General features: G+C 43.4%; 2 protein-coding genes across 5 annotated transcripts; one reads left to right on the top strand and one right to left on the bottom strand.

The window, feature by feature from the left end:
* Positions 1–1,808: 1,808 nt before the first annotated feature.
* Positions 1,809–6,497, bottom strand: LOC123991300 (N-alpha-acetyltransferase 50). 2 transcript variants are annotated; one of them, XM_046292760.1, is made up of 5 exons: positions 6,320–6,497; positions 4,266–4,402; positions 3,995–4,114; positions 3,776–3,842; positions 1,809–3,516 (listed from the first exon to the last, which is right to left on the bottom strand). In XM_046292760.1, exons 1-5 carry the CDS (start codon positions 6,325–6,327, stop codon positions 3,339–3,341), a joined length of 510 nt encoding a protein of 169 aa, XP_046148716.1. In that variant the 5' UTR covers positions 6,328–6,497; the 3' UTR covers positions 1,809–3,338. The 2 variants fall into 2 exon arrangements, with proteins under 2 accessions (XP_046148716.1, XP_046148717.1); XM_046292761.1 differs by having other exon boundaries at positions 4,266–4,399.
* Positions 6,498–7,033: 536 nt separating this feature from the next.
* Positions 7,034–22,210, top strand: LOC123991299 (V-type proton ATPase catalytic subunit A). 3 transcript variants are annotated; one of them, XM_046292759.1, is made up of 15 exons: positions 7,034–7,271; positions 13,194–13,290; positions 13,521–13,649; positions 16,033–16,247; positions 16,608–16,745; positions 16,833–16,984; positions 17,390–17,552; positions 17,654–17,762; positions 17,889–18,011; positions 18,140–18,254; positions 18,365–18,428; positions 18,620–18,823; positions 19,092–19,186; positions 19,282–19,453; positions 21,229–21,305. In XM_046292759.1, the coding sequence occupies exons 2-15, from the start codon at positions 13,209–13,211 to the stop codon at positions 21,262–21,264; spliced, it is 1,797 nt and encodes a 598-aa protein (XP_046148715.1). In that variant the 5' UTR covers positions 7,034–7,271; positions 13,194–13,208; the 3' UTR covers positions 21,265–21,305. The 3 variants fall into 3 exon arrangements, with proteins under 3 accessions (XP_046148715.1, XP_046148712.1, XP_046148713.1); XM_046292756.1 differs by having other exon boundaries at positions 7,037–7,271; positions 21,265–22,210; XM_046292757.1 differs by lacking the exon at positions 7,034–7,271 and adding an exon at positions 10,074–10,119 and having other exon boundaries at positions 21,265–22,210.
* Positions 22,211–24,419: the final 2,209 nt, after the last annotated feature.

The raw sequence follows: 24,419 nt of genomic DNA, 5'->3' as shown, positions 1-24,419 counted from the left end.
TCGGGCTATGATCCAATCAAAAGGTGTTCTGGGACGAAGTCATGGATTGTGATTTGAATGATTGACGGATCAAGCAGGATTTATCCATATTGTACACAAATTGAACAGTCAAGTATGACATTGTTTAATATTGTATTATATATTTATTTTACACCATGTCGTTCGTATATATTTCACTTCCTACTATAGAGCAAAATGCGTCTCAGTGATAAACATTCTATGCTGAGTCTCCTCTACTTCCAGTACTCTGCCGGTGCATTGTGAACTATGACGGGTATAAAGTCCCTTCGGAAAGTAGTCAGACCCCTTGATTTTTCCAACATTTTGTTACGTTACAGCCTTATTTTAAAAACAGATTAAACCCCCCCCCCCCAAAAAAAAAGCTAAGCTACAGACAATACCCTACAATGACAAAGCGAGAACAGGCTAAGAAATGTTTGCAAATGTATTAAAAATAAACTGAAATATCACATTTACATAAATATTCAGACCCTTCACTCAGGACTTTGTTGAAGCAAATTTGGCAGCGATTACAGAATCGCGTCTTTTGGTGATAACAATACAAGCTTGGCACACTTGTATTTAGGGAGTTTCTCCCATTCTTCTCTGCAGACCCTCTCAAGCGCTGTCAGGCTGGATGGGGAGCGTTGCTGCATAGCCATTTACAGGTCTCTCCAGATATGTTCAATCGGGTTCAAGTCCGGGCCATTCAGCAGCTTGTCCCGAAGCCACTCTTGCTCAGGGTCGTTTTCCTGTTGGAAGGTGAACCTGAGCACTCTGGGGCAGGTTTTCATCAAGGATCTCTGTACCTCGCTTCGTTCATCTTTCCCTCGATCCTGACGAGTCTCCCTACCCTGCCGCTGAAAAACATCCCCACAGCATGACGCTGCCATCACCATGCTTCATCGTAGGTATGGTGCCGGGTTTCCTCCAGACGTGACGTTTGACATTTAGGCCAAAGAGTTCAATCTTGGTTTCATCAGACCAGAGAATCTTGTTTTTCATGTTCTGTGAGTCCTTTAGGTGCTTTTTGGCAAACTCCAAGCGGGTTGTCATGTGCCTTTTACGTTAGAGTGGATTCCATCTAGCCACTCTACCATAAAGGCCTGATTGGTGGAGCGCTGCAGAGATGGTCATCCTCCTGGAAGGTTCTCCGATCTCTACAGAGGAACTCTGTCAGTGACCATCGGGTTCTTGGTCACCTCCCTGACCAAGGCCCTTCTCCCCGATGGCTCAGGTTGGCCTGGCTGCCAGCTCTTGGAAGAGTCTTGGTGGTTCCAAACTTATTACATTTATGAATGATGTAGGACACTGTGTTCTTGAGGACCTTTCATGCTGCAAAATGTTGTACCTTGACACAATCCTGTCTCTGAGCTCTACAGAAAATTACTTTGACCTCATGGCTGTTTTTTTTCTGATATGCCTGTGGGACCGTATATAGACAGGAGTGTGCCCTTCCAAATCATATCCAATCAATTGAATTTACTACAGGTGGAGAAACATCGGATGATCAATGGAAACAGGATGCACCTGAGCTCAATTTCGAGGGCCTGAATACTTTTTTTTTTTTTTTTTTTTTTTCCTAAATTCACAAGGAAATTCTGAACCTGTTTTCGCTTTGTCATTATGGGGTATTATGTGTAGATTGCTGAGGATGTTTTATTTAATCCATTTTAGAATAAGGCTGTAAAAGTCAAGAGATCTGAATGCTTTAAGGTACTGTATGATTGTAAACTGTGATGGATATACAGACACGTTACCATTTACGGTCTGATCTACATCATGAAATAGAAATAATGAACTCACAATGCAAATAGCATTTATTTTATTTAGAGGTTAAAAAGTCTTACAATATAGAGCTCCAGAAAAGATCATTTTCAAAAGGAGAAAACAAAACATGCTTTTACTACAGTGGAGAGGGCAGTATTCTCCCAGCATGCAGTGGAGCAGGTTTCTCCTGGGCTTCAGGTTCTGTCGTAAGGGGCCCTACAGAGGAAACTACCAAACCAACACGCAACCTTCCCACAATGGTCATGAGTGAAGCGCACAAAAAGGTTACAGAAACATGTGGAAAGATCTAGTTGGCTGGGTTCCTACTTCCTACTACAGGGGCCAATAAAGGTTAGCCTCAGTACCAGACAGTACTCCGGCTAACTATAAAGTGCCAATCTAAACAGAAGCATCCACAACAATCTCACTCATGCACTTCACCCAAGCTGAGAGAACTCCATCTTATCCAGTCTATTGAACTGCAAACAGAGACCCGCCTCCTGTTCCTGAACTGCCAAGTACTCAAGCGATCCCTGCTTGACATCTTGTTCATTGTCACATCTTTGTACCTCAACAAAAACATCAACATCGTAATAAACCAGTTATTTCCTGTGATCTCATACCTTTGCCCATCTCACACCCTGATCTCTCTGAAGGTTTCCTGGACTCTCTCACAGCATCTGTGGCAAGCCCAGGAGAAGCCCTGAGCCAATCAGCATCAAAATATATATATATATATGTGTGTGTAATATATATATACATACATATATATATTAAAAAAGAGCTGAAAAGAAAAAGATCTAAAGGGGGATTAAATAGATGGGTTGAGAAACAAAACCATTCAGAAACAAAGAGTGGAATCCACTTCCTCAAATCTCCCCACAACTTGAAACCGTTCATCCTTCCTCATGCCCGCACTGTGGGGTGCTCCTTTCCCCCTCTGGACTGGCATCAGAGCTTTGACGTCAATAGGGGGCATTGCATCACAGCGCAAGGCTCACACTTTGCATATTGCTAGAAGAAGAAACAGTAAGTCTCACCCACCAGTAAAAACTCGTCCCATAAGTCCCTGGGCTCAGGTGACAAGGGGATGAGTTCAGTGTTCCAAACGTGTCACCATTACAAGAAGCATCACTCCATGGTTGCCAGTTGGACTTCCTTTGTCAACGATAGTCTCTTACTGTAAAATATTTTCCCTATTCAGTTCTATCGGGTTTTTTAGTACAAACCGCATTTAAAACAACTCAAACAGTATGATTTGCAAACACAGAAACCCCCCACCATATCTAAACCGTCTTAAGTCGGCAGCTTTTCTGAGCACTTTTGGATTCTGAATCCTTTATTTTGTTTTCAAATTTCTAAATGAAGAAAAATAGTAAAAATAAAATGCAAAATGTGTTTGTTTTGTTGCTAAATCAAAATGCAGCCATGTTTTGTTTTTTAAAACTTTGAATTTGTTTTCTCTTTTTAACGTCCTTTGAAGAAAGTGGTGAATGTGTCGACCCATGGGCATCTGTCACAGTTCTGTTTCTTGGGGAGGCGGGGCACGACCATGCTCTTTCCAGAGGCTACTCTGCCTTCTGCAACTCTCCCCAAGGGGGCGCACAAGGGCTGCGCAGGCTCTTTTGAAGCACGTGGGCATCTGCCGGTTCTATCCTTTTGTAGTAGTTCTTTTTCGTCTCAATGATCTCAAAGCCAAACTTCTGGTAGAAGTCAATTGCAGACTCGTTGCTGATCTGCACATGACTGTCAGGAGGAAGGAAGGGAGCGTGTGAATTAAAGGTCAGGGATGAAGGGATATGTGGGTGACATTTTCAACTGAACACTGAGGGTCCATCTCAAAAGGTTTCCTCCTTGATATGCACTGATGTGAAAACATAGGTCTGGTGAGAGCTAAGCAAGATGGTGTATACCCATACCAGGCATTTTCTTTGTCCAGATCTTTCACATCAATGCACATCGACACAAGGAGAGAAAGCCATAAAAAAAGAGAATATAAACTTACAGGTAAATGTTGTCAAAAGTGCCATCCTTCTCACAGATGTTTAACACATGGTTCAGCATCTTCGTTCCTGGTTACAATAAAAGACTAGGAGTTTGACAATATGCAATACACACAGGTTATCATGACCTGATACTGTGTAAACAGTAAGCGAATATAAGGAAATATGGTGTGACGCTGGCTATTGCTGGTGTATGAAACCAAGAAAAGATTGAGCCGTACCTATGCCTAATCTGCGGTAGGGCGCTAGGCAGCCCAGTGTCATGATGTACAGTCTCTTCTGGTTCTGAGAGTGGTCCACTCTGCAGCACACTGCCCCCACTGCAATGTCATTGAAGTACGCTGTAAACACAGGGATCAGAGGGCAGGCATATTACATTAGTGCCATGCTGCAGTTTTTCCTCATATTACACCATTAGTTCACTACCAAAACAAATGCGTCAATATCAGACAACATAAGACTATGTGGTTGGGCAAGCCTGTCTCGTCTTACCTAGCTTGGCGAGCTCTCCCACTTCGAGCACGTCCTTGTAGAACTTGTCATTGTAGCTGACGGGGAAGATGACCTGGTTGAGGCGTTTCAACTGTTTAATGTTGTGGGGCGTAACGTCCCCCAGCTCGATCCGGCTACTGGAACAAGAGCAGAACGGTCAACCAGCTGGGGACACAGGTGGGGGTGGACTCCAAGCAACAAAGATAGATAATGTGGCACTCCTATTCAGAGTGAATTCTACACAGGTGCGTAGTACGTACCCATACATTGGCCAATGTAGACAACTCATTAACTATGTTGATAAACTTAGAGATGTCTAACCGTTTGCTTGAGGACATGGTCTTGCCTGTGCTTTGACCACTTCTAGGGAGCAGACAGGGAAGCCAGTTTCCTGCCACTGTGAGTAATCAGGACCAGCCCAGATGCACTGACAGCTGCCACCTCTCATCCCAAAAGGCCAACACGCATACACCACAACGCTAGACAAAATCTTCCCCCTAACGCAAAACCATAAATTCAATGGCGCCTGGATGACATGTTAGTTGCAACTAGAAGAAATCTATGTATGTATACACACTTTCCTGTGTGCATTGATCATTTAAGATGAGTCAAGATGCATATGCAAATGTCAATCTCTGCAACCAAGAGTTTGTTTTCGTGTCTTGACTGTTTGCCTCAAATTGATCTCCCCCGGGGAGCGCACAGATGTATTTATAGGGCGGCTCCTTATGTTAAAACTTCTAGGCCGACAACAGCTGCTGTTCACGTGTTCGCCAGCAGTCAGAATAGAGCGGCGGCAGAGATCATGCAACATTGCAGATATTCAAACCTAAGACATCTGCTCTGCGAATTAAAAAACCTGAGACACCACATCATGAGACCCCATTGGACTTTGCAGACAAGATGGTGTCATGTTAGGAAAACTTGTTAAGTAAACATCAAGCTGAAAAACTGGTTTGAATGTTTCAACATCGAATCTACACATCAGTCTTTGTTGATCCACTGATTCCTTTCCTGTTGACACTTTAAAATAGAGCTAGAAATGCCCGAAGTAGTTGGCTACATACAGTAGTAAACATTTGCTACTTTGTGTCATTCCACCATGAAGATCCTATTAAATTCCTAACCATTCCACTTATACTGGCTACCTGTGTGTTACTTACATGAATGAGTACGGGATGCAGAATGTACCTAGTGTTTGCAAAGCAGCAATGAGGGAACTGATATTTTGTAGGCTGGACAGATAATTGCATAATATGAACAAAGCACCTAGTTTTATGGTTGATGCTTACGCCCCAAACAGTACAGTTGAACCATTGGGTTATTGAATAATTTAGCTAGGTTGCCTAATAAGCTAGCTAGTTAGCCAAGTTAGCTAGCGAATCAACGTTGCCCTGCTTCACAGAAACCAGTGGTACTAGTTAAACATACTTCAAATAAACTGCTGACAAACGTGAACATTATGCTAACGTTAGGTAGTGTGACCACAAATAGAAGGAGCATTGGTGGAGTGACAGTTATCATGAGTTCCATGTTTAAGTTAGCTAGTTAGCGTTAGCTACCTAGCCGCGTGGTTCACTAGTTAAGTAAAGTAGCTAGCTAGTTGGTTTAACAAGGTTGGAGTTGAGAGTGGCGTAAAGTAGCCGAGTAGTAATTATCTATAGCTAGCGACAAAGTAGGACATTGAATTTCAGGTTAGCTAATTAGCTACGTCACGAACCAACAGGCAGGTTACGAACTTGTCCGACTTTTGTTCAAGCATGGTTAATTTGATGGGTAATGCAGGCACCACTAGCCATACTTAGCAGGTTAACGATGCTATTTGCTAACTAGCTAGCCAATGACAAACGGTGGTTAGCGAAACGAAAATGACTGTAGTGCCATCATTGGCATATTATTTTACCCCTAACCGCGCAAAGGGTTTAGCTAGCAGCAGCATTGCAACCACCTCCCCGCCTGTAGAAAAAAAAAAGGGAAAAAAAAAAAAAAAGAGACAAGAAAAAAACTTTACTCGTGATAAGAACACAGACATGTCTCTAAATGGCTTTACTCACCCTTTCATTGTAAACCACTGTTATTCCTTAAATTCGATGTGACTAAAGTTCTGAGTAGTTCACGGTTCGGTTGGGGGAATTTTGACAGAGTTAGGGTTGCCTCCCGTTGTACCCTCCACATGTGTTGCTAGCTGTTAGCTTAGCGACCGCACTCCTCCACGGCAGACTGTCAACTCTGACCCCGCATGCGCAGTACGTTAATATGATACATATTATTATTAATCCAGTTATTTTTATTAGACAGTTTGATGAAATTACATAAATATTACTGTTTTTATTATAAAGCAGGTTTTGTGTTTGAAATATTGAAACATTTCGGGATGTTTGTTCTTTAAGTATGGACTGACCTTTGACATTTTTGCACATGTTTTTCATTATTCCATTTCTGATCATTTGTGGCGCAACTTGATATTTCATTTAAATTCATAGTATTGTTGTAAACTTTCGTCATGCAAATCTCCAGTGTCCCACAGTGCAATACATCTTTTTTTACACGCAACAGCAAAATTATGGGTCTACCGCCATTTTGGCTCAAATGCAAAGATATGTTCTCAAAAAAGACCACACAATTCTACTGTTTGTTTTTCTGCCCTCCGTCTATTGTGGAGCCTTCCATATTTTCTTGATCCGAGCCTCATTTCTAATTGCTGAATAAAATGCTGTGATGCTGCTCATCAGCTGTTCTGTTCTATTGTTGGTGTTTATTTAAATGTCAAACTATATACGAATATCGAGAGAAAGTATTGTCTTTCCCTCTATAGTCTTTGACGGCGCAGTGGGATTGAGCCACAGTGGAATGAATCATTTGCAGTGGTTGTGAGTCTCGCCATAGAGTTTCTGCGCTTTGCAAAGCGCTGTGAATGAAGTCAGCTGATCATTTGCTATCGCATGATCGACTCTCACATCTTCTCTAGGCAGAGGATCAAGACGGTGGACCGTTTCATTTCTGAAGGTAGCTATCTCATTGTATTGTCATCATATCAGATTAAATGCAATGTCATTTTTTAAATGCATCAAAATGGCAGAGCAAGCGATTTTGACAGATGACCTACGCTTTAAATCGCCTACAATGTAGCCAACGATGGCTATCCATGAAACTGAATAAATAACCATGTTATTTCACTAAGTCTGATATTGTTTATCATATGAATTTAATAATTGGAAAATACATTTACTTTTGGTCGTGGTGTTTCATTCAAGTGTAGGCCTATTTAAATGAACAAAATGACATAACACGGATCAACTGCAGCTAATTATATTAATTAAACATCTTTGCACTATTGGATTGATTAATCAAATAAATTGCATCGCTGGCAGAGTAGCTTCTCAAATGTCGGGTGTTATTCCGCAAAAAAAATGCGTAGAAGTCGTGCCTCAGCAGGTAATGTATTTGTCTTTCATTTGATCGATGGATAATTTTTTTACTAGCTACAATGTAACGCGTTATTTTCTGTGACATGGCCAGGGATATACGTGTCATTTAACTAAAAGAACGGCGATACCTACAGCGCGTGAGCGATGTTGTTTACAAGGTGATTATATTTGACATACATCTTTGGGGCAGTGCAGGTAAGCTATTAGGCATACTTGAAATGTTATCAAATCCAGATACTCTGCATGTGAGATGTGGTATTGTAAATCAAACTATCACTTATTATTCCCATGCTGGTCTTTATTCACTTGGTTTGATCCTCGTGACAGATTGGCATGTGATAATGATTGTTTGACTGCGGAAGAGGAGGATGAGCTGGAGATGATGCAGAGGAGGAAGAATAATTCAATGCAAATAGCATCAGGGCCCCACCATATCGTTACTTGGATGTTGAATTTCTCATCAGAAGTGTCTGCTCATAGGATATGACCTCTTTGGGTGAATCTCAATATTCTAATGTGGGTTCCCATTACCCCCCCCCCCTCCATCTAATGTACTTTTCTGAGAAGTGAGGATAGGTTAAAGCAATATTGTGGAATCCCACTGAGGATTTTTCTTTCACCTGTCTAGTGCTATAGATTAGTGCAGTATCAAAGGAAGGAGATGCAACAAGGAAGGGAAAGGAAGCTTCAGGACTATTGAGAATGAGATCCACCCGTTGTTGTATTCTATCTTAACAACAAAGAAATAACAGAATAGTTCAAAAGAACAGCTTGTTAAGAGGATGATTGTCCCCAATTGTTGATTCAGGACCAGTTGTAGTTGCAGCTTTTAGGACTGAGAACAGAGAACTTGATCCTAGACTTGCCCTTTGGGGCATAGGATCTCAGCCTGTGGGGAGTTGTTGGTAAATATGTGAATCCATTGTGACAAAGGATGCACTGAGTGGATTAGCACTATTTTGTAACATTTTAAAACTCAAACAGGAAGTTCAGTATGAGCTGTTGGGTTTGCAGGATTATGCAACAATTTGGAACCCCCACTTGCTCTAGTTGCATTACGAAACTGATTATGCTTAAGGAAACAATTTTATTAGGCTAAAGGTCCATTGTGTTTTATTACCTTTACACTCACAGAAAGACCTTCCTTACTACAGATTGTTTATGTTAACATTGCAGTACCCACGTGATGGTAGTGTATCCTCGATTTTAAAATGAGTCCATAGAACCTGGAAGCATGTCTTGGGTTTACACTGACTACTTCCCCTGGCATTAATCTTTTCCCCCTTAAAGGTTTTGACTTTAGGGAGATGAAGCTGATCCTAGATCTGTTTTAAAGGGAAACTTCTGCCTGCATCATACCAGAGATTTGAGCTTTGTAGGTGGCTGCTATAAGACCAGACAAGTACACTTGTGTCAAGGGATTCAAGTTCACTCATCTAGCTTTTTATAGACCGGACTCTGAGTGTGTGAATCCGTATGTCTTGCACAGCAATCTTTCCCCACACTAGGATTTTCCACTTCTTCAAATGGCCCCATATAACTTAGCCAGTCATGTGCCACAGTCATGTGATGCCTCATGCATATATTCATAGTCTCTATGACAAAATCACAATGGAAGTGATTGATGGGTGAATTATTAAATCAGTCTATTTTTTTCTGTATCTGTGTTCTTTAGCTTGTTTTACAAGACAAGTTTGAACCTGTTGTAATCTGTTGTAATCCAAAGGGAATTGAACATTAAAGTTAAGATGAAGAGAAGATGGTCTTCCATCTGAAGAACTCATATAAATGCTTACGAAGTCTGTCCTGTCCACTGGTGAGAACTGGAGGTCATCCTTGTTGTCTGTATCCTGCAGCCACAGACTAGACCTGTTGGGGGGGCTATTTCTACACAGATGACCCATCTAGCATGGAGGAAAATACCCTATCTGTGGTAAGGACGAAAGGGTGGTAAGGGCACTGGAGCAGGAATGGTGTGTGTGTCTACAGAGTGAGTGATGGGGGTTGTTCAATCTCCGTAGTATAGATGCAGGAGTATCAGGAAGCATCAGCCCCCTGTGTTAGAGCACCTGCAGTTTTCTGCCTGTATAGATGACATTAAGTCACGACAGATTGTGTGTGTGAAGAAAACAACAAAGGGAAGCATAGGCTATTGAGCAGCATTTGAGGGAGAAGCATACAGACAGTGGGAAAGAGGGAAGCATAGCCTTCACATAAGGTAGAGAAGAGCACAGAAATACAGTGATGTTTGCCTGGGATCTCCCCTCTAATGTTAGCGTACTGCGTCACACCCGGTGAGAATCGACCAGGAAGGAAGTCCAGAGAGAGCGGGGGGGTGTGTCCTATTTCTCACTTTTGATGCTGGTAAGTCGTGACTCTTCATCTTGGGCTGTAGTCTCTGGGATATCATCATGGTTGCAGATCGGGTAAGGGGTGCTATTGCCATGGTAACAGACCGACTGCGATTTGTATGTGCAAGACCAGTGTTTCCCAAAGTCTTGCGTCGGTACCACAAGGGGTGCAGATTTGTTTTTTTGCCATAGCACGACACAGCTGATTCAAAAAAATTAAAGCTTGCTGATTTGAATCAGCTGTGTAGTACTAGGGCAAAAACCAAAACGTGCACCAGTTGGGGTCATGAAGACCGAGTTTGGGAAACTGGTGCAGACTGTTTCTGATTGTGTGCTATTTATGCAAGTCTCAATTGCAGCAAGCTTAATTTTAAGCCTATGTGTGGTATGGAATTTTTCTTATGGTTTAGTTATGGTCCTACTCTAGTAGTGTGTATTCTTACAGGCTTTGGTTTTTGATTTCGAGGCAGGTTCTATTTAGTTGTGGAAGAGCACTGATTGGAATCATCCTCAGGATGTGTTGCACCTGTCACCTCGTCAGTCGAGGTGATTTTTTTTTAAGGGTGGGTATAATTTGTGGAACGTTCCAACAGGAATCTCTTCCAAAAACTTTAAAGTACAAGCAACACATACAAAGGTGCATGATCAATTCACCTAGCTTACTAGCTGCCGAATAGGCATCAACTCGCCACGTAGCTTATTCTTAATGTTTGTCCATAAGCTACCAGATACATTTTTTCAGAATTAACGTGGTGAGTGAGAACTTAATGACATTTGCCCACTCCCTACTCGATATCATGACGGTGCTGCTGCTCCAGTTTCAACTGTTCTGCCTGCGGCTATGGAACCCTGACCTGTTCACTGTGATTACTATTATTTGACCATGCTGGTCATTTATGAACGTTTGAACATCTTGGCCATGTTCTGTTATAATCTCCACCCGGCACAGCCAGAAGAGGACTGGCCACCCCACATAGCCTGGTTCCTCTCTAGGTTTCTTCCTAGGTTTTGGCCTTTCTAGGGAGTTTTTCCTAGCCACTGTGCTTCTACACCTGCATTGATGGCTGTTTGTTTTTTTGACTGTGTTTCTGTACAGCACTTTGATATATCAGCTGATGTAAGAAGGGCTATATAAATACATTTTATTTGATTTCTTATTCAGCACCTAAACTTTGTATGCGTTGTTGGAAATCTTGTTATTTACAAACTTTTAGGAACCGATTCCTGTTGGAACGTTCCACAAATTATACCCACCCCTATTTAAGAGTTGCAGAGCCAATGCTCCAGTTGTCATGAGAGATGTTGGAAGAGCTAGACTGCTGCTTATCTCTTTAAGGTTGTGAATACAAAGCATTTTATTTTGTCTCCCTGTTTGATTTGGTTCATGGTTATTTTCACTCCCTAACCAAGTTGGTGTGGGTTTTAGTTGCTGGTAGTGAGGAGGAAACAAAGCTTCTTGAAGCATTGTTTTCCAGCCAATTTAGCCTCATGGTGGATGTCATAAAACCACAGTCAAACATTGAAATGGTTCCAATAGTTTTTTTCCCCTCCATTTTATCCATTGTGGATTTGAGACACTTCAAATAAGGGCTGTGTTTTGATAACTGTAAATCTCTCTTGGACAATGTGACATCAGTATATTCGGTTTTATTTACTCAGATTTGAAAATGTTGTTGGCATAAAAGTAGACGTCATGCAAGACTACAAATCCCTGCACGTCGTCTCTAGTTGAAACCTTTGTTGTCAGCTACCTTGCTCCAAAATGAAAGATGTATTTCATCTCTAGTTGAAACCTTTGTCAGCTACCTTGCTCCAAAATGAAAGATGTATTTCATCTCTAGTTGAAACCTTTGTCAGCTACCTTGCTCCAAAATGAAAGATGTATTTCATCTCTAGTTGAAACCTTTGCTGTCAGCTACCTTGCTCCAAAATGAAAGATGTATTTCATCTCTAGTTGAAACCTTTGCTGTCATCTACCTTGCTCCAAAATGAAAGATGTATTTCATCTCTAGTTGAAACCTTTGTCAGCTACCTTGCTCCAAAATGAAAGATGTATTTCATCTCTAGTTGAAACCTTTGTCAGCTACCTTGCTCCAAAATGAAAGATGTATTTCATCTCTAGTTGAAACCTTTGTCAGCTACCTTGCTCCAAAATGAAAGATGTATTTCATCTCTAGTTGAAACCTTTGTTGTCAGCTACCTTGCTCCAAAATGAAAGATGTATTGAACAGTTTAATTTACTGTTCCATATTTATTTAACTACTATTTGTCTTATTTATGCACTTGGTGTTATTGCACAGAATACGATCCTAGTAGCCGTCATATTTATTGATATACAGTCAAACAAAGCACTACAACATCTTGGACATTTTTCCTTAAAAGCCAAAATGTTGAATAAAATGACATTTGCAGTTGCTCTGCCGGTTGTCTGTACGGTTGGTGACTCATTAGGCTGAAATGAAGACAATCCAGGGCAGAGTATTGTTTACCTGACTTAAGACTACTGACTACTACAGGTACTGCAGTAGAAATGTTTCACCTGGCACATGCTCCAAACCATGCAAATGCCTGTTAGTATGCACTTCGGTCTTGTGCACGTGCCTTTGGTCATGAACTGACACACCTTAATAGCTACACACACAGACCTGCGTTTGACGTCTGTTTGTTTAATACTTTCCTGTGGATATTTTGTCTCAAATTTCGACCAGCTGAAGGACCAACACCATGGACAATCTGTGTAGTAATTTCAAATATAATTTTGTGACAGACACGGGACGTTTAGGTTCTTTCTATGTAAATGTACATGGAGTACACAATTGAAGGCACTGTCATGTTTCGTGACTAGATGAAAGTATAGGGAGTGTGATGAGAAACCTGTTGACCTTCTAATGACTGGGTCAAGTGTCCCAGCCATGACTGTAACCCACTATGGTCTGGGATGCAGTCAACCATAAAAACACAAATCAATACACTTGTGTATATATAGTGTAACCGTTCTAAAAGTAGCACTGTGGCGTTCCGTCTTCGAAATAACCAGAAGCATTCTTCAACTGTGCCCCATTCTTCCCAGATTAAAGTAACAGGGTGAGACAATCTTCCTTTATCTCCCTCATTCACACACTCACTCAATTATTCTTTCTCTCCCGCAGATCTAGCCTGTCGGGATGGACCTGTCTAAACTGCCTAAGATCCGGGATGAGGAGAAGGAGAGCGAGTTTGGATACGTCCATGGAGTATCCGGCCCAGGTCACTATCACTCAAATGGATCTGTCACCAGTACCTCTGCTTAGCCTTCAAAGGTTTTAGCTGATGACGAGCCCCATCTATATCTGTTGTAGTAGGCTAGGCTGTTTCCATTAATATTGCTTACACTAATCTGGGGGTTAAGTTTGGACTAGACATCACATCTGTCTCTCTTGCATGTGTTTGCCTGCTGTGTGACCTCTGACCTGTGTTGTGCCCTGGCTGTGCTGTAGTGGTGACGGCCACTGCCATGGCGGGAGCGGCCATGTATGAGCTGGTGAGAGTGGGCCACAGTGAGCTGGTGGGAGAGATCATCAGGCTGGAGGGAGACATGGCCACCATTCAGGTTTACGAGGAGACATGTATCCTAATGGGTTATATTGCACTGTTACTGCACTTGACTGTGGCGGTGTCCCAAAATGGCACCCTATTCCGTACGTAGTGCACTACTGTAAAAGTGTTCTGTAAAAGGAGCAGGGTGTCATTTGGGATAAAAATGTTTTACTGTACCTGACTGTCTATATACTCCCTTTAGATAGGTAGGGGTGTGTGTACACACCTACTGTATCTGTACATGATCACCCATGTGTTCATTACTGAAACTATTTCTCTGGTACATACAATTCCTTGCAAAAGTATTAGTCTCCCTTAGTGTTTTTCCTATTTTGTTGCATTACAACCTGTAATTTAAATAGATTTTATTTGCATTTAATGTAATGGACATACATAAAATAGTCCAAATTGTTGAAGTGAAATGAAAAAAAAAAACGTGTTTCTAAATAGTAAAAAACAGTGGCTATGAAGCCACTGAAAAAGATCTGGTGCAACCTTCAGAAGTTGCATAATTAGTTAGATTGCACACAGGTGGACTTTATTTAAGTGTCACATGATCTGTGTGTGTATATGATATATATATCATATCACACACACCTGTTCTGAAAGACACCAGAGTCTGCAACACCACTAAGAAAGGCACACCACCAAGCAAGCTGCACCATGAAGACCAAGGAGCTCCCCAAACAGGTCAGGGACAAAGTTGGGGAGAAGTACAGATCAGGGTTGGGTTATAAAAAATATCTGAAACTTTGAACATCTCACGGAGCACCATTAAATCCATTATTAAAAAATGGAAAGAATATGGCACCAGTGGCCAGAAAAAAGCCATTGCTTAAAGAAGAAAATTAGCAAACATGTTTGGTATCCGCCAGAAGGCATGTGGGAGACTCCCCAAGTATATGGAAGATGGTACTCTGGTCAGATGAGACACAAATGAAGCTTTTTGACCATCAAGGAAAACTATGTCGGGCGCAAACCCAACACCTCTCATCACCCCTAGAACAGCATTCCCACAGTGAAGCATGGTGGTGGCAGCATCATGCTGTGGGGATGTTTTTTTTATCAGCGGTAACTGGGAAACTGCTCAGAATTGAAGGAATGATAGATGGCACTAAATACAGGGAAAGTCTTGAAGAAAACCTTTGTCTTCCAGAGAATTTAGACTGGGACAGAGGTTCACCTTCCAGCAGGACAATGACCCTAAGCATACTGCTGAAGCAACGCTTGAGTGGTTTAAGGGGAACATTTAAATGTCTTGGAATGGCCTAGTCAAAACCCAGACCTCAATCCAATTGACAATCAGTGGTATGACTTAGAGATCGCTGTACACCAGAGGAACCCATCCAACTTGAAGGAGCTGGAGCAGTTTTGCCTTGAAGAATGGGTAAAAATCCCAGTGGCTAGATGTGCCAAGCTTATGGAGAAACACCCCAAGAGACTTGAAGCTGTAATTGCTGCAAAAGTTGGCTCTACAAATCATTGACTTTAGGGGGGTGAATAGTTATGCACGCTGAAGTTCAGTTTTTTTGTCTTGTTTCACAATAAAAAATATTTTGCATTTTGTTGTGTAAATCAAATGATACAACCCCCCCCAAAATCCATTTTAATTCCAGCTTGTAATGCAACAAAATAGGAAAAATGCCAAGGGGTGAATACTTTCGCAAGCCACTGTACACACGGGCTATGTCCAGATACCCATAATAGTGTACTACATACTTAAACTGCATCCTATTTACTCATTGTTGCATACTATTTAGCATATACCGTTTAGTTAAAAGTATGCAGTATGCCATGGCTGCAACGCAGTAACGGCTCATGATTGGCTGAGTAGATTGGGGGGGGCGAGTGCAGGAGGATTTTTCCAAATTCAACAGACATGGCCTGAAAGTATCTCATTACCAATTTAATTCATTTCTTTAATCTATGAATATGAATGGAGTTATAAACCTACTCAGGCTGGTTATAGGCAGACCATCACATTCAACCTATACTGTAGACTATATATCTATCCTATTTAAAAAGGGCTGAAGACACAAACAGATCATTTGGTTCCTTTTCAACATAGTTATTTATTAGTGAAACTAAAGTGCTGTAACACAAATTCAATCAAATAGCCTAGTACACACACACCAACACTTTTCAAATGTTCAAATCAGAAGCTTATTGCACAGAAAAATGTTGAGTCAGGTGCATGTTGAGTCAGGTGCATGTTGAGTCAGGTGCATGTTGAGTCAGGTGCATGTTGAGTCAGGTGCATGTTGAGTCAGGTGCATGTTGAGTCAGGGGCATGGCAAATTCAGAACTGCTGGACAGCAATGTAAAAATAAAGCACTGATCATTGAACGAGATCAGAATGCTTGCCCAGGCTTGATCCATTAACACATGGTGTGTTCCTGAGCGTCGTCACAGCGGGCGTGTCTGTTGGGGACCCAGTGCTGCGGACTGGAAAGCCTCTGTCTGTGGAGCTGGGCCCAGGCATCATGGGCTCCATCTTTGACGGTATCCAGCGCCCCCTAAAGGACATCAATGACCTAACACAGAGCATCTACATCCCCCGCGGAGTCAACATCGGAGCCCTCAACCGAGACCTGAAATGGGAGTTCTCCCCCGTCAAGAGCTTACGGGTGGGTGTGTCCTTCTACTCTGTCAATGTTTTAATAAAAGTGTTGCGTGGTTTACATTATACAAAGTTTGAAGTGACCCTAGAGCAGAGTTTCCCCAAACTTAGTCCTGGGGCCCACCTGGGTTCACGTTTAGGTTTTTGCCCTAGCACTACACAGCTGATTCAAATAACCAACTCATCACCAAGCTTTGATTGATTATTTGAATCCACTGTGTCGTGCTAGGATGAAAACCAAAATGTGCACCCACGTGGGACCCCCTGACCCGAGTTTGGGGAAACCCTGCCTTAGGAGCACATGCTGAACAACAAAAACATTAAATTGTTCAGCATTAACCCCTCATCACCGCTCTCTCTTTCTTAGGTGGGCAGTCACATCACAGGGGGTGATATCTACGGGATGGTGTTTGAGAACTCCCTTATCAAGCACAAGATCATGCTGCCCCCGAGGAACAGAGGAACCGTCACTTATGTGGCTCCCCCCGGAAACTATGACGTCTCGGTTAGTCCCACCTCCCTAGTCTCAATCCATAGTAATGCATGTATGGAAATTGATGTATTTGGACTGAGGTTTTGGTGTGTGTTTCAGGATGTGGTGTTGGAGCTGGAGTTTGAGGGTATGAAGGAGAAGTTCACCATGGTCCAGGTCTGGCCAGTGCGACAGATTCGCCCGGTCACAGAAAAGTTACCGGCCAATCACCCACTGCTGACCGGACAGAGAGTACTGGACGCCCTCTTCCCGTGAGTCCCCTCTCTCTTACTCCACCTTTCCCTCTTTTTCTGTCACCTTTCTCCATCTCTGCTTCTGGGAAACTCTCTCACCACTCTCCCTCTCCACCTTTTCCTCGTTCTCCATCTCTGCTTCTGGGAAACTCTCTCACCACTCTCCCTCTCCACCTTTTCCTCGTTCTCAATCTCTGCTTCTGGGAAACTCTCTCACCACTCTCCATCTCCACATTTTCCTCGTTTTCCATCTCTGCTTCAAGGACACTATCAGAATGTCCTTTCTTATCTGTCTTTGCTATTCTGCTTCAAGGAAACTCCATTACTACTTCTTAACGGTTTCTGCCAATATACTCAACCACTGCTTCCATCTCCCTGCCCCTGGTCTGTTCTGCTTGTCTACCTGTTTGTCTCTGTGTCCAGGTGTGTCCAGGGAGGGACCACAGCCATCCCCGGAGCTTTTGGCTGTGGTAAAACTGTCATCTCCCAGTCCCTGTCCAAGTACTCCAACAGTGACGTCATAGTCTACGTAGGCTGCGGGGAGCGCGGGAACGAGATGTCAGAAGTATTGCGAGATTTCCCTGAGGTTGGTGGTGTTATGTTATTGGATTATCATGATCATCACTATTACCCTTAGCCTGTTTCCATTTGGATGTAAGGATGATTGACAGTGTGTCTGTCCAATAGCTGACCATGGAGGTGGATGGGAAGACTGAGAGCATCATGAAGAGAACAGCGCTGGTGGCCAACACCTCCAACATGCCTGTGGCTGCCAGAGAAGCCTCCATCTACACCGGTAAGAACCCATCACAGGGCCTAGAACACAACACGGCACACCTCCCAACCAATAGCAGGCCTGAGACCAAAACATGGAGCACACCCGCTAACCAATCACCTACTTATCTGCTGTGTGTACCTGTAGGGATCACACTGTCAGAGTACTTCAGGGACATGGGCTACAACGTGAGCATGATGGCTGACTCCACCTCTCGATGGGCCGAGGCTCTCAGGGAGATCTCTGGTCGACTGGCTGAGATGCCCGCTGGTGAGTAGCTGCTGGTAACACCCAAAATACAATTTAAAGTAATGTAAAGGACAACTTCTAAGGCTAGTGGGGTGAACTAGGTCTAAATAGCTGGTCATAAAGAAGACACATTTTGTGTATGTCCACAGACAGTGGTTATCCTGCCTACCTGGGTGCCCGTCTAGCGTCATTCTACGAGCGTGCTGGCAGGGTGAAGTGTCTGGGCAACCCAGAGAGAGAGGGCAGCGTCAGCATCGTGGGGGCGTGAGTACAGTTAACCTGCCAACACAATCTATCCACGCTGGAATAGACAGAAGTGGAGTGCTTCTTCTCTCGCTATAACCACATGTTACTGTTATTCTGTCCCCCTTCAGTGTGTCTCCCCCTGGTGGTGACTTCTCTGATCCTGTGACATCGGCTACCCTGGGTATCGTGCAGGTATGAATACAGCCGGTTTCTATCTGGCTCTGATAGACCACACTCATACATATGGAGCAAAAAAATAAAGATCAGCTTTAGGGATTATCAATCCTTATCTTCGTCCTCTTTTTCTCTACCTCTACCTGCCTCGATCGTTTCTCACTCACACACTCACTCACTCACACACTCACGCACTCACACACACACAGGTGTTCTGGGGTCTGGATAAGAAGCTGGCCCAGAGGAAGCACTTCCCGTCAGTCAACTGGCTGATCAGCTACAGTAAGTACACGCGGGCGCTGGACGAGTACTACGACAAGCACTTCCCTGAGTTCGTCCCACTGCGCACCAAGGCCAAGGAGATCCTGCAGGAGGAGGAGGACCTGGCTGAGATCGTACAGCTGGTCGGCAAGGTGAGGGGGAACGAAGGGCATGGTGAAGAAAGAGAAGGCAGGGATAACCAATGGCCTCCAGTCCACCCATTATGCCATCATTGCTCTATTCATTCTTATTTCTATGGGGATAACATTGTGCTCTCTTTCGTTGTGAAGTCTTTTCTCCCTGAGTAGATGAAAGAAACATGGAGAATGCGTATGAATTTCCAGTTGCCCAGCGTTTTGAGATCTGTGTAATTTGAAGGGAGGATGGAACTTAATATTGTCCTTGCTGTCTTGGTGACAGGCCTCGCTGGCCGAAACTGATAAGATCACCCTGGAGGTGGCCAAGCTCCTCAAGGATGACTTCCTGCAACAGAACGGTTACACACCCTATGACCGGTAACACACAGTGTCACTGTCTGACATACTCAAATATTTCCGGCAAATACCGAAAGACTACAACTGTAACTCTCTGCCCTTTAAACTCCCTGCAGGTTCTGTCCCTTCTATAAGACTGTTGGCATCCTGTCCAACATAATAGCCTTCTATGACATGGCACGGCACGCAGTGGAGACCACGGCTCAGAGCGACAACAAGATCACCTGGTCCATGATCAGAGAACACCTGGGAGAGATCCTCTACAGACTCAGCTCCATGAAGTTCAAGGTACAGCAGCTGTCTGACAGTTTCTCCATCTTTGTGTGTGTTCTTTGTCTTTCTTTCTACTTGTTTTATTTTCCCTCCTTGTACATGTCTGTTTTTCCCTGGATCTGTCTGTCTTTCTATGTAATCTCCATCTGAGTGTTTCTCTTGCTGTTTATCGGTATTTTGGTCTCTTTGTGGTGTTGTCTCTGTTTCTCAGCCTCTGTGTTACTCTGTATGTCTGGCCTGTTATAGGACCCAGCCTCTGTGTTACTCTGTATGTCTGGCTTATTATAGGACCCAGCCTCTGTGTTACTCTGTATATCTGGCCTGTTATAGGACCCAGCCTCTGTTACTCAATACACAACCAGTCAAAATGTTTAGAACACCTACTCTTTCAAGGGTTGTCTTTATTTGTACTATTTTCAAGGGTTGTCTTTATTTGTACTATTTTCAATACTGAAGACATCAAAACTATGAAATAACACATATGGAATCATGTAAACTCAGGAAAAAAGAAACGTCCTCTCACTGTCAACTATGTTTATTTTCAGCAAACTTAACATGTGTAAATATTTGTATCAACATAACAAGATTCAACAACTGAGACATAAACGGAACAATTTCCACAGACATGGACTAATGTGTCCCTGAATAAGGGGGGGGGGGTCAAAATCAAAAGAAACAGTCAGTATCTGGTGTGGCCACCAGCTGCATTAAGTACTGCAATGCATCTCCTCATGGATTGCACCAGATTTGCCAATGGGAAGACCCAGAGTTACCTCTGCTGAGGGTAAGTTCATTATGGTTACCAGCCTCAGAAATTGCAGCCCAAATAAATGCTTCACAATTCAAGTAACAGACACATCTCAACATCAACTGTTCAGAGGAGACTGTGTGAATCAGGCCTTCATGGTCAAATTGCTGCAAATAAACCAATACTAAAGGACACCAATAAGAAGAGATGAGACTTGCTTGGGTCAAGAACCACGAGCAATTGACATTAGACCAGTGAAAATTTGTCCTTTTTTGTCTAGAGTTCAAATGGGAGATTTTTGGTTCCAACCGCTGTGTCTTTGTGAGACACTGTGTGGGTGAACGGATGATCTCTGCATGTGTTTTCCCACCGTAAAGCATGAAGCACTGTCTGTGATTTATTTAGATTTCAAGGCATTCTTAACCAGCATGGCTACCACAGCATTCTGCAGCGATACACCATCCCATCTGGTTTGCGCTTAGTGGGACTATAATTTGTTTTTCCAGCAGGACAATGACCCAACACACCTCCAGCCTGTGTAAGGGCTATTTCCCAAGAAGGATAGTAATGGAGTGCTGCATCGAATGACCTGACCTCCACAACAAACCCGACCTCAACCAAATTGAGATGGCTTGGGATTAGTCGGACCGCAGAGTGAAGGAAAAGCAGCCAACTAGTGCTCAGCATATGTGGAAAATCCTTCAAGACTGTTAGAAAAGCAATCCAGTTGAAGCTGGTTGAGAGAATGCCAAGAGTGTGCAAAGCTGCCATCAAGGCAAAGGGTGGCTATTTGAAGAATGTCAAATATAAAATATATTTAGATTTGTTTAACACTTTTTTGTTGTTGTTGTTTACTACATGATTCCATATGTTATTTCATAGTTTTGATGTCTTCACTATTATTCTACAATGTAGAAAATAGTAAAAATAAAGAAAAACCCTTGAATGAGTAGGTGTTCTAACATTTTTGACCGGTAGTGTATGTCTGGTCTGTTAAGAGTAACACAGAGGCTGGGTCCTATATGTTTCTGGTCTGTTATAGAACCCAGTCTCTGTTACTGTTTCTGGTCTGTTATAGGACCCAGTGAAGGAGGGAGAGACCAAGATCAAGGCTGACTACGCCCAGCTGCTGGAGGACATGCAGAACTCCTTCCGCAGCCTGGAGGACTGAGCCCCCGACCCCTCATCCCAGGGGCAGTGCATGTCTGTCTGTCCCCCCCCCTCTCCCTGCAGATACCTCCACTGCAGCCTGGAGGACTGAGCCCCCGACCCCTCATCCCAGGGGCAGTGCATGTCTGCCCCCCCTCTCTCTCTGCAGATACCTCCACTGCAGCCTCACATTCCATTTCCTTGTGTTTACAGCCAACCTGCCATCAGTTCACCCAATGTGTGTCTGTGTGGGCAAAAACAGAAGGAAATGTACTGTGTTCTTGTATTATGTTGCCTCTCTTTTCCCCAGCATGGTCAAAGATCTGCCCCATTACCTTCCTGTGTATGTTTACATGTGTGTGTGAGACATTTCATCTCACTCTTAACCCCTGCACTGCCCATCCCTCCCAGTTTGTTTTGCACATGGTCTCTGGCCCAAGCTGTGCACCTGACGATGTCAGTTGATGTAATTATAGTTCAATACCCCCTCTATCTGTACAGAAGATTACCATGAAATACTTAAGCAGAGTGACTATTTATTGCAGGTGTGTGATGTGGACATCGCCTGGGCTGGTTGTTTGTTGTTTTTCTTATGATAGTGATTCACGTGGTGTAGTCTTGTACGTGTGCAAGAGGTGGGCTCTCTTGTCCTCTCCTTTCCACTGCTCATCCAGGCTGTATCACAACCGGTCGTGATTAAGAGTTGCATAGGGCGGTGCACAATTGGCAGCAGCGTCGTCCGGGGGAGGCCGTCATTGTAAATAAGAATTTGTTCTTAACTGACTTGCCTAGTTAAATTAAAAAAATAGGATAAGTGTTTGAGTCCCAAAGAATAAAATGTAAAACAAAATAAAGCAACAAAACAAAATGGTGAATGTCGTGACTGTGTGTGATTCAGTAGATGTCAGTCTTCTCTGCATGTTCTGTACGTGTAATCAAGAGATTGCTGCTAGTGTATGATACGTTGATAGTTTGTGTGTGCCCTACCAACAATGGTAGTAGTGAACACAGAGATCAGATGCAGTCATGTAGTGTAAGAGTGACGGAAGTCGGAAGTTTACATACACCTTAGCCAAATACACTGCTCAAAAAAATAAAGGGAACACTTAAACAACACAATGTAACTCCAAGTCAATCACACTTCTGTGAAATCAAACTGTCCACTTAGGAAGCAACACTGATTGACAATGAATTTCACATGCTGTTGTGCAAATGGAATAGACAACAGGTGGAAATTATAGGCAAATAGCAAGACACACCAATAAAGGAGTGGTTCTGCAGGTGGTGACCACAGACCACTTCTCAGTTCTTATGCTTCCTGGCTGATGTTTTGGTCACTTTTGAATGCTGGCGGTGCTTTCACTCTAGTGGTGGCATGAGACTGAGTCTACAACCCACACAAGTGGCTCAGGTAGTGCAGTTCATCCAGAATGGCACATCAATGCGAGCTGTGGCAAGAAGGTTTGCTGTGTCTGTCAGCGTAGTATCCAGAGCATGGAGGCGCTACCAGGAAACAGGCCAGTACATCAGGAGACGTGGAGGAGGCCGTAGGAGGGCAACAACCCAGCAGCAGGACCGCTACCTCCGCCTTTGTGCAAGGAGGAGCAGGAGGAGCATTGCCAGAGCCCTGCAAAATGATCTCCAGCAGGCCACAAATGTGCATGTGTCTGCTCAAACGGTCAGAAACAGACTCCATGAGGGTGGTATGAGGGCCCGACGTCCACAGGTGGGGGTTGTGCTTACAGCCCAACACCGTGCAGCACGTTTGGCATTTGCCAGAGAACACCAAGATTGGCAAATTCGCTACTGGCGTCCTGTGCTCTTCACAGATGAAAGCAGGTTCACACTGAGCACGTGACTGAGTCTGGAGACGCCGTGGAGACCGTTCTGCTGCCTGCAACATCCTCTAGCATGACCGGTTTGGCGGTGGGTCAGTCATGGTGTGGGGTGGCATTTCTTTGGGGGGCCACACAGCCCTCCATGTGCTCGCCAGAGGTAGCCTGACTGCCATAAGACATGGAATTTTTACTAGAACTAAATTCCAGGAATTGTGAAAAACAGGGTTTAAATGTACACTGCTCAAAAAAATAAAGGGAACACTAAAATAACACATCCTAGATCTGAATGAATGAAATATTCTTATTAAATACTTTTTTCTTTACATAGTTGAATGTGCTGACAACAAAATCACACAAATTATCAATGCCAATCAGATTTATCAACCCATGGAGGTCTGGATTTGGAGTCACACTCAAAATTAAAGTGGAAAACCACACTACAGGCTGATCCAACTTTGATGTAATGTCCTTAAAACAAGTCCAAATGAGGCTCAGTAGTGTGTGTGGCCTCCACGTGCCTGTATGACCTCCCTCCAACGCCTGAGCGTGCTCCTGATGAGGTGGCAGATGGTCTCCTGAGGGATCTCCTCCCAGACCTGGACTAAATCATCCGCCAACTCCTGGACAGTCTGTGGTGCAACGTGGCGTTGGTGGATGGAGCGAGACATGATGTCCCAAATGTGCTCAATTGGATTCAGGTCTGGGGAACGGGCGGGTCAGTCCATAGCATCAATGCCTTCCTCTTGCAGGAACTGCTGACACACTCCAGCCACATGAGGTCTAGCATTGTCTTGCATTAGGAGGAACCCAGGGCCAACTGCACCAGCATATGGTCTCAAAGGGGTCTGAGGATCTCATCTCGGTACCTAATGGCAGTTAGGATCACCACAGAATAATAGTAGAGAATTATTTATTTCAGCTTTTATTTATTTTTATTTCATCACATTTCCAAATTTTGTATTTGGTAGCATTGCCATTAAATTAGGTCAAACATTTCGGGTAGCCTTCCACAAGCTTCCCACAATAAATTGGGTGAATTTTGGCCCATTCCTTGAGGGCTCATCATGCAGGTGGTTGGAGGCTCAGATACAATAAATATATTGCATCCCCACACCTGCCAATGAACATTATTTGAAATGGGAATAGAGAGAACTGTGACTCGGTAAAGCACCTCCAGAACACGATCTGTGAGAGTGGAACAGCACAGAGAATGATGGCTATTTTTAGAACTATTATAGACAGCCAT

Source organism: Oncorhynchus gorbuscha, linkage group LG12 (genome assembly GCF_021184085.1).
Source record: "Oncorhynchus gorbuscha isolate QuinsamMale2020 ecotype Even-year linkage group LG12, OgorEven_v1.0, whole genome shotgun sequence".
Classification (NCBI taxonomy): Eukaryota; Metazoa; Chordata; class Actinopteri; order Salmoniformes; family Salmonidae; genus Oncorhynchus; species Oncorhynchus gorbuscha.
Note: the sequence above shows the minus strand (reverse complement) of the source record. Positions and strands in the feature narration are given on the sequence as shown.